At 44.5% G+C, this 9,887-nt stretch overlaps 1 protein-coding gene across 1 annotated transcript; it reads left to right on the forward strand.

The window, feature by feature from the left end:
* The first annotated feature begins 516 nt into the window (after positions 1-516).
* On the forward strand, positions 517-7,750 carry DNAAF2 (dynein axonemal assembly factor 2). The gene is made up of 3 exons (XM_058540630.1): positions 517-2,427; positions 6,008-6,151; positions 6,916-7,750. Exons 1-3 carry the CDS (start codon positions 535-537, stop codon positions 7,408-7,410), a joined length of 2,532 nt encoding a protein of 843 aa, XP_058396613.1. The 5' UTR covers positions 517-534; the 3' UTR covers positions 7,411-7,750.
* The last annotated feature ends 2,137 nt before the right edge of the window (positions 7,751-9,887 follow it).

The following is a 9,887-nucleotide window of genomic DNA, read 5'->3' on the forward strand; positions in this document are numbered from 1 at the left end:
CAGGGCAAACTGTATGGAGACATATCCAAAAGACTGAAATGTTGGTTTAGCAATGTGAAAAAAGCAGATCAACTCCAGCTTGAATCCCAGCCTGTGAATACACTAGCTGTGTGACCTTGGTTAGGTAACTTCTCAGGTCCCATCTTGTCTGTGAAAGGAGGATCAAGCCCACCTTGAAGTGTTGTGAACAATGCCGGATATTACAATTATGATGATGGTTATTCTGCAGAAGTACCTGCACCATGTCACAAGAATCTAAAAAACGCGGGATGCAGCATAGTTGGTGGGTCTGAAGTTGCTACTAAGTCTACGCTGGCCTTTGCACCGTCCCTCCCCGCCTCCTGCCCCTCCTCCCTCCCGGGTGCTGGCGGTGTCCCCACGGCAACCAGCACGCGCTGCCCACGCTCAGCTCTCCGCCGGCGGTTGCGGTTACGGAACCGGCCGCCGCACTCTCCGGACAAGCGGTTCCGAGGCGCACCCACCCCCCAGTCCGGGACCCATCTCCCGCGGCCGAGGGCCGGAGCCGCGGGCAGCATGGCCAGGGCGGCAGCCTCTTCGGCGCTGGAGGACTTGGACCTGAGCGCAGAGGAGGTCCAGCGGCTCACCTCGGCCTTCCGGGACCCGGAGTTCCGGCGAATGTTCTCCGAGTACGCCGAGGAGCTCACGGACCCGGAGAACCGGCGGCGCTACGAGGCGGAGGTCACGGCGCTGGAGCGGGAGCGCGGCGTGGCCGTGCGGTTCGTGCACCCGGAGCCGGGCCACGTGCTGCGCACCAGCCTGGACGGGGCGCGGCGCGGCTTCGTGAACGTGTGCAGCAACCCGCTGGTGGGCGCGCCCCGCGGCCGGCCCGACGGCCAGTGGTCGCTGCCCTACAGCCTGGCGCCGGGCCGCGAGTACCTGGGGCGCCGCGGCGGCCGCTACACCGTCTACGACGTGGTCTTCCACCCGCGCGCGCTGGCGCTGGCCCGGCGCCACGAGCGCTTCCGCCGCATGCTGGACGCCGCGGCCCTGGACGCCGTGGAGACGCAGTGCGGCGTGAAGCTGGACCGCACCAACGCCAGGACCCTCAAGATCAAGTACAAGGGCACCCCGGAGGCCGCCGTGCTGCGCACGCCCCTGCCCGGGGCCGGCCCGGCGCGGCCCGACGGGGAGCCGGAGGGACCCCTCCCCGGCCTGCCCTACCCCTACCCGCCGCCGGCCCCGCGCCCGGCCGCCCGGGCCCCCGCGCCCGCCCCTCCGGCCGCCGGCCCGCCGCACGCACCCACCGAGCCCCGCTACAGCGTGGTGCAGCGCCACCACGTGGACCTGCAGGACTACCGCTGCGCCCGCGACTCGGCCCCCGGGCCCGTGCCCCACGAGCTGGTGGTCACCATCGAGCTGCCGCTGCTGCGCTCGGCCGAGCAGGCGGCGCTGGAGGTGACGGGGCGGCTGCTGAGCTTGGACTCCAGGGCCCCCGACTACCGCCTGCGCCTCTCGCTCCCCTACCCCGTGGACGACGGCCGCGGCACGGCGCACTTCCACCGGGCCCGCCGGCAGCTGGTGGTCACGCTGCCCGTCGTGCGCCCCGCCCCGCGCCCCGCGCCGCCGGAAGAGCCTGCCCGCGCGCCCGGAACTGACGCACGGGGCCCGGAGGAGAAGGAGCAGGAGGAAGAGGAGGAGCAGAGGGGGGAGCAGGAGGAGCAGCAGCGGGAGGAGCGTGGGGAGCAGCGGGGGGAGCAGGAGCAGCGGGAGGAGGAGCTGGAGGAGGCGCAGGAGGAGGAGCGGGGAGAGCAGCGGGAGGAGCAGGAAGAGGAGCGGGGAGAGCAGCAGGAGGAGCAGGAGCATCGAGAGGAGGAGGAGCAGGAGGAGGAGCGGGGAGAGCAGCGGGAGGAGCAGGAGCAGCGAGAGGGGGAGCGGGAGCAGCAGCGCGAGGAGCGGGGCCCAGGCGGGCCGGCAGTGTGGACTCCGGCCGTCGGGGAGGAGCCGCCCCCCGGAGCAAGGACCCCCCCCGGCGCTCCATCCAGGGCTTTGGGCAGGGGCTCCGGTGCAGGAGGAGGAGACGCGCGCGGGGCCCGGGCAGGCGCGGGCGGGGAGCCCCCGGGTGCGGCCATGGGTGGTCCCGGGACCGCCCGCCGGGAGCCCGTGTGTCCCCCTTCACAGTGCAGGCAGAACGAGGAGTCCGTGACTCTGCTGGTGCAGGTGCCTCGGATCCAGCCGCAGAGTCTCCACGGGGACCTGAGCCCCCTCGGGTACCAGTTGCGCTTCTCCACCCGAGACTCGGCTTCCTACGCCTTGGTTCTGCGCTTTGCTCCGGAAAACACGTTGGGCCCCCGGGAGCCCGTGGTCAGCGTGTCCCTCGACAACGCGGTGATAGAGCTGGCCAAGGCTCCAGAGTGCCGCGGGCACTGGACGGCCTGGTGGTACGGCTTAAACAGCGATTCTTTGGAGGTAACGGTCCTTGCTAGAGTCTTAGCGTTTGAAATATTCCGTCCCACTTTAGATTTGCTGTTACGGGCGTTCTCAGTTTATCCCAAACGCAGCGTTTTCCATTGTAACTTCTGGTAGTGACTCGAAATTGGTGCACGTGATGAAACGTGCCAGCGCGCGTTAGACGACCATCGACCAAAAGCTGACGCGCGTGCCCTCGGTGGGCGGGTCTCACATCTTAGCCGCCCTTCACGCGCTGGTCTCCCCGGAGTGACCCCCGGGTCACTCTGCAGTTGTGGGCCGGAAGTCGAGGTGCTTTCCTCTGGGGAGAAGGGCCGTCTTTTGAGTCGTATTCTCTGAGGGGCTCGTGACCCACATAGGTTTGTGGGGCACTCCATTGTGGCCATATTCTAAGTTGGTAAATAACGTTTTCCGACTTTAGAAGGTAAATTTACTTCCGGAGAGCAAATGTGACCCAGCCGGCGCCACGCAGTTCTTACGTGGGAAAACGGACTCAGACCCAGGGGTGAACTAGATCCCTTGCCCTTTGGGCCACATGGTGCTGCCGACATATAGTCGCTGACAGGGGTGGGGTGTCCTCTGGTGGGCGTTATATATTACATGGAAATCGCCTCTTTTTGAGTCTGTTTTAATCTACTTGAGGTCTCCACCAGTATTTGGCACAATGGCCGGCATGTAACAGTGTAATATAAACGGTTGTTCAACTGAACAGCATCAACACCAGCTACGCCTCTTCTGGGCGAATACTCTAGAACTGGGGCTGCGCTGACCTAGTTTACTTAGATATATGCGATAGGATATAATTCGGATGAATAACGTAGTGTGTCCTGTTGTAGTTGCTACTATACTTTTTAGGTTATTGAGGTTCTTGAATTTCAGATTCAATACTCCAGTACTGCTGGCAAATATTGAAAAAAAACTACTTAAAATTTGAAGTTCTAAAGAACTTTTTAATCTCATAAACAATTGGTGTGGTTGAGGTTTGTATCAATGTTACATGTAATTTTTTTTTAGCTTTTTTAACATATTCAAGGGTTAAATTCCCAGAAATACTAGTTGCACAGATTATATATTAAAAATTAAGTTTTTGGCCTTGGGCTTTAACCTGCTAGAAATTTTCACTTCTTCCCATTGTTTTTCTAGAAATTTGCTAAGTTACATTTATATTTTATGAGGGTTATCTAATGTGAGAAGTGGTTAATTTGAAACCCTCCAAAAATGGTAAAATAAATAGCCAGGGCTGTATAAGATACTTTGTGAGGATATAAAATATGAAATTGACTATCTGTTTATGTCATCAGAAGGGAGAAATTTAGGAAAGGGCAGTCATTTTCCTGTAATTGTTTTAATAAATGTGAAAATAACTCACAATGTGGGAAGAAAGCTCTACAGACAGTTGAGAGAATACTAAAGAATATATTTTAATCTGACTTTCTAGTATGCTAACATTATTTTAACAGAAACTAGATGAAAATGGGATTAGGGCAACTGTGTTTTATATCTGAAACCTGAAATAAATGTATAATTCATTAATCATCACATTTGTTAAGGCTGATAGAACCATAATGTTCAGTTTTTTTCTTTATATTTCTCTGGACCAGGGTCTAAGGATTAAAGTAAATTTTTAAAAAATCACAAGAGTGGGGTATGTGGCGTAATGGTTAAGTTCACCTGCTTCGCTTTGGTGGCCTGGGGTTCGCAGGTTCGGACGCCGGCCACGGACCTATGCACCATTTATCAAGCCATGCTGTGGCAGGCATCCCACATTAAAGTAGAGGAGGATGGGCACGGATCTTAGCCCAGGACCAATCTTCCTCAGCAAAAAGAGGAGGATTGGCAACAGATGTGAACTCAGGTCTAATTTTCCTCACACACACACAAAATCACAAGAGTGGTGGGTGGGTAGACATATAATATATAATGATTATATTATATGCATTATATGAAAATAATTATCATGTAAAGAGACTGATTTGTTGCTGTCAAGGTCAGAATTGTTATTTTACACAAAAACAAGTACAAAATATATTTATATAAGCCTTAAAAATTCACTGGGAATTTTCGTAGAGCTTTAGGACCACTGAAATAAGTATAGTAAAATCAGTCATTATAGAATGAGAAGGCAAGTTTATGCAAATCCTTTGTATTTTAATCATAACCATTTCCATTATAAATATTATTTTTCCTTGGGTTACCTAAAGACTAAGCTATTGGTGTATTTTTTGCAGTTAATGTGTAAATCTCTTTCACATGAACCTTAGAAATGCTTTTGATGGGGGTGTTTCTATAATACAGTGTTATTCTGTTCACAAGTTTAAATAATGTTTAATAGAACAGAACTTGAAACTTCTTTCTTATCCCCCCTCATTAATGAATTGTGACTAAATAATTCATTATGTGGCTAATTATGTGAAGTAATTCAATTGTGACTGTTCATTATGACTAATGAATTGTGTTTATCTATAATTATAAAATCTGTGAATATGAAAGTACAGAGGAAAATACTTTTATTTTGGGCAACAATGACCTGATTTTATGAATTTTAAATATGGTTATTCCTTCAACACCCTAACTATAAACCTGTATTCACCTGACATGAATATGAACACACCGCTTTGTGTTTAGGATTCTGGTGAAAGTGATTTTTGCATTTCTTAACAGTAGTTTGGAAATCTTTTTCCACGTCAGCATCTTGAAATCTACCTCATTCCTATAAATAGCTATATGCTAGTGTCACACTGGACTATCTCAACACTTAAAACAGAATATACTTCTCTTAAATAAAATATTATACTGGGCTCTTACCTGGTCACAAAATTTGAATAGCTCCTGTCATGAATATTTCTTAGTGGACTCATTAGGAAGTGTTCTAAAATTAACATTTTATAGCTGGGACTGCATTTATAGCCCTAAAGGTGATGTTATTCTTATATTAAGAGAAAAAAAAAGAAAATATCATTTGTAAGTAAGATTATCTAGGAGAGAAAACATACCTCCCATTTAATAGAGACCTAGAAAAGGAACTGAGACTTTTTTCTTTTAGGGTCTTTTCCTATATTTGTGTGTATTCTTGCTATTCTTTTTTTTTGTTTTGTGAGGAAGATCAGCCCTGAGCTAACATCCATGCTAATCCTCCTCTTTTTGCTGAGGAAGACCGGCTCTGAGCTAACATCTATTGCCAGTCCTCCTCCTTTTTTCCCCCAAAGCCCCAGTAGACAGTTGTATGTCATAGTTGCACATCCTTCTAGTTGCTGTATGTGGGACTCGGCCTCAGCATGGCCGGAGAAGCGGTGAGTCGGTGAGCGCCCGGGGTTCTGAACCCCCGGCTGCCAGTAGCAGAGCGCGCGCACTTAACCACTAAGCCACGGGGCCAGCCCATGTATTCTGGCTATTCTTATTGCTCTGTACAATACTCAGAGAAAAAATGTCTTTCTTTTGCTAAGATAGCACAGGAATAACATTAAAATAAACATTTTAAAAGTGTAATCCTGAACTGTGAGAACTTTTATGAACTAGTTTTAGATAAAACTGTGTCAAGTATGATGTGTAAGGCAGAATATTTTTTCTCTTTTTATTTTAGGAAAGGTTGTTTGTCAATGAAGAAAATGTTAATAAAGTTCTTGAAGAGGTCCTGAGTTTCCCATCCACACAGACAGAGCCCCTAATTCCACCATTAATCGAAGTTCTTCAGGTCACTGAGAGCAAGATTCAAATTCACGCAAAGGTAAAGACCTCGTGGGCTTTACAGATCAGTGATGTAGGACGAGGTTAAAGGCTAACAAATAACTTAATTCTTGATGTCGTAACTTTAAACTAAATATGGGTAATGGCTGGGAAGAGTGATGTTAAGAGGAGAAAAGACTTCTTTGTATATATTTTACTAAGCCCTACACACTCTGCAATTCATTTTCACGTATTATCTCATTTAATCTCCAATAACTGTCCAATGAGGGATAGAGAGAAACTAGCATTTGGGAAGTTTGAGTCTTTGTGACTCTCAAACCGTGGCAACTATGTCTGTCATACAGTTTGTTCATTCTTTCTGGTTAAACCTTAAGTTTGGTTATTTTTAGTCTTCAATATTGAACACAGAAATAATTTAGTAACCAGCACAACTGACTTATATATAAATTGGGGGAAGAGTGGCTCTGAAGAATCACAGAAATTCAAGAATGCCCTTACAAGAATGACTGCTGAAGGACTTTGTAGGACACGTTAAAGGGTTTGTAGGCCAGGATTACTTTATCCTGAAGGAGAGGAGGAGTCATTGAAAGGAGTTAATCAGAGAATGAATGCCAGGTTTGCATTAAGCAATGACTGGCAGCATCTGGAGGATGACTTTAAAGGGCAAGCCCCCAGGAAGCCTATCAGCAGGTCTGCAAGTCATTCCCTCACAACTTTTTAAAAAAAATCTTATTTCCAGAGGGTACTAAAATTTAATTTTCTATTTGTTTCAAAGAACTATTAATGTTGTTTCCCTTGACACAGTTGCAAGAATGTAGTAACTCTGAGCAGCTTCATGACAACGAAAGAGTCAATGAAGGAAGTCACCTAACTGAAAAGGAAAGTACAGAACATCCTCCCACCTCAGCGGCTGATTCTGATTCATCTAGAGCACAAGTGCTGGAAACAGACAGCTGTGGTTCAGCTGCACGCTTGCAACAAGAGTCTCTTGGTATTTCTCAAATGCTATTTGGAAAGTCTCAGCAACCCGAGTCAAAAAAGGAACCTGAATTTATAAGACAAAAAGGTGTTCTTTACTCAAATGAGGAAAAAGATAATTTAAAAGAACCAGTAATAACTGAAGAGGAAGAGTTAGATCACCTATCTTCATTAGTGAACAAAACTACATTTCACGATAGATCTGGTTTTGACCACATAAAGGAAACCAATATGCAGGATGGTAGTGTGCAGATTATTAACGATCATGTGACTCACTGTGCATTCAGTTTTCAGAATTCTCTGCTATATGACTTGGATTAATTCTATATAATTTTAGAATTTATAAAAAAGTTTTGGACTTACATTAGATTCTTTCTGTTAACTACTATCTTAAAACTAAAGGTATTCAAGAAAGTATAAAATTACAATTTGCAATTTTGATTCTAATGGGGAAGTTGGAGATATTTTTTTGCATGTAGAGTTTATACAAAGCTTCCTTAATTATGGGGATAAGTTTTGTGATTCCTCTGAAAGATGTGAATTTTTCCTAATGGGGAGTTAAACATTTAGTGTTAATACAACCTATATATATTTACTTCTGTGTTGATTTTGGCTTCTTTTATTTACCATTATTTTAATAAAATTTCAAAATAAATATTCACTAAGTTGTGTGTCACAAAAAGTAATTCTCAAGAATGCAATTAACTAGGAATATGAGTGTGTGTGGGGGGGCTAGAATCTCAAAACTATGCATTTATAAATCTCACTGAATAGGAGGTATTGATGCTTGAAATAGATTCTTAGAGAAGAAAGAACTTTACTAACCAATATTAACGATCCAAACAATTACAATATAAATACACTGAATGAAATTTAGTATTTTTGCCTCAACTCTGTATTCTACTCTTTTCCTATATCTGTCACACAAATTATATGTATAATACAGGTTGTTATTTAGTAATGACTGCAAATTCAACTTTTTAAAAGAAGTTTTTGGAAGTTGCTATTACAATATTAAAACACCTCTTGGTTTTATAAAATACATTTATGAATTTTAGGACAGTTAAAAAATCTGGGAATTTGCTCTCATAGGAAAATTGTCTTCATTACATTACATGAAAATAACAACAGAAAAAGCTGGTGTTTTCTAATCAATTTCACACCTAAAAGAGGGCAGCAGATAATGTATCTAACAGTTGCTAAGTTATTAATTTTGTGGAACAGTATTTTTGAGGCCAGGAGAAAATTCTAATAGATTTTTTCTCACGAAAACTTTTAGTACAGATTTTTAGTACAACATGAAAGGAAATGTAGAAAGGAAAATATCTGATGTAATCGCTGACCCCAAGGCCATGAGCCGATCCATTTCTGTTCTGAACATGGCTACTAACTCAAACCACTGGTCTTATCTTAGTCCTGGAAATTACCCAATTGTCCTTCGAACTGCGGAGGTCAGATCAGAGCACCAAAAGCTGGTACGAAGTCTGGCAATGCATCCTGATTTACATTTACAACCCCGATCAAATCTGGACCCAGACTGGGTTGTGAGGGCAGTACAAACGGAGCTCACAAAGCCAGAGAACTACCTGCTCCATCTCAGATGACCATGTGCATTTTTCAACCATAACATGAATCTTAATTGATGCAATCATTTTGAGACTGTCCATTTAACACACAATTTTCTTAGACTGAAATGACTAATTGTAGTACCTACACAAATGAGTCTGAGTAATTTCTGGTTGAATGCAATTATATACTGTTAAGGAAAACTTCTATGTTAAATATAGAGTAAATTTCAAGCCTGTTTCCTATTATTTACTGTGTCCTTTTAAAAAGCATTTCAGTTAAAATAAAGCTGGCACTAGAACATGCTTCACTTCAGCATGACTGAACTTTGTATCTTGTCTGGCTTTTGAAAACAATTCAGGCTGTATTTCACTTGACACAGTAGCTTTTTATTGTTCATTATCTATGCCTGGCTAATCTGAAAGCCAGTTTCTTCTAAAGGGAATAATGCGTTGTCAAGAGCTGGGTTTTCTTTATTTCAGACTCAGTTATACAATATGCAGAGAGTAAATATGAAAAGGTAATTTTAAAACTTCTAGAATGGCTTTACTGAATTCTGGTGTAAAAAGTAAAATTTATTCTGAAAAATGACTAGGAATCTTTTTATGCAAAAATGAGTATTTATTTTGGCAGCACTAAAAGAAAAAACCACTGTATTTCTACATTGAGGTGAAAACAGTGTCTAAACTTTCTTATCAATCAAATACATTCCACAAGAAACTGCGTTCTATGAAGGTTCCAAAGCACAGGCAAATCTTAATACAGGAATCTGTAATACTGAAAATAACTGTTCTGACAGGGTGTTTAACAAATATCACCTTTGAATTATAAAACCAGTGAAGCAATCCCTTCCTAGTAACTGTGTCAAGTGTGAGACTGGGCTTATACCATGAATACTCTGACAATTTCATTGTAATACTTTTTACTGCTATGACAATTTTAAGTAAATTTTGCTGCACTTAAAATAAGTTTTGAAAGTGGAAAAGAGTACAAAGTTCCAGATAGAAAGATTAATAGATGCAATTTAAATAAGATTTACCGCTTTCTCTCTCTCTTGTTCTCATTAACAATAATGATTACCTGTAGCAAATACAGATTGAGCTTTAAAACGTAACTCCCAAAATGAAAACTTGTGTTTTAAATCTTAATCAGACGTAAAAGGAAAAAACTATTATATTTGGACATCTTTTACAAGAAATTTTTTTTTGTATTAAAGCAGAACCAGTTCCTTT

This window comes from Diceros bicornis, chromosome 5 (assembly GCF_020826845.1).
Source record: "Diceros bicornis minor isolate mBicDic1 chromosome 5, mDicBic1.mat.cur, whole genome shotgun sequence".
Lineage (NCBI taxonomy): Eukaryota > Metazoa > Chordata > Mammalia > Perissodactyla > Rhinocerotidae > Diceros > Diceros bicornis.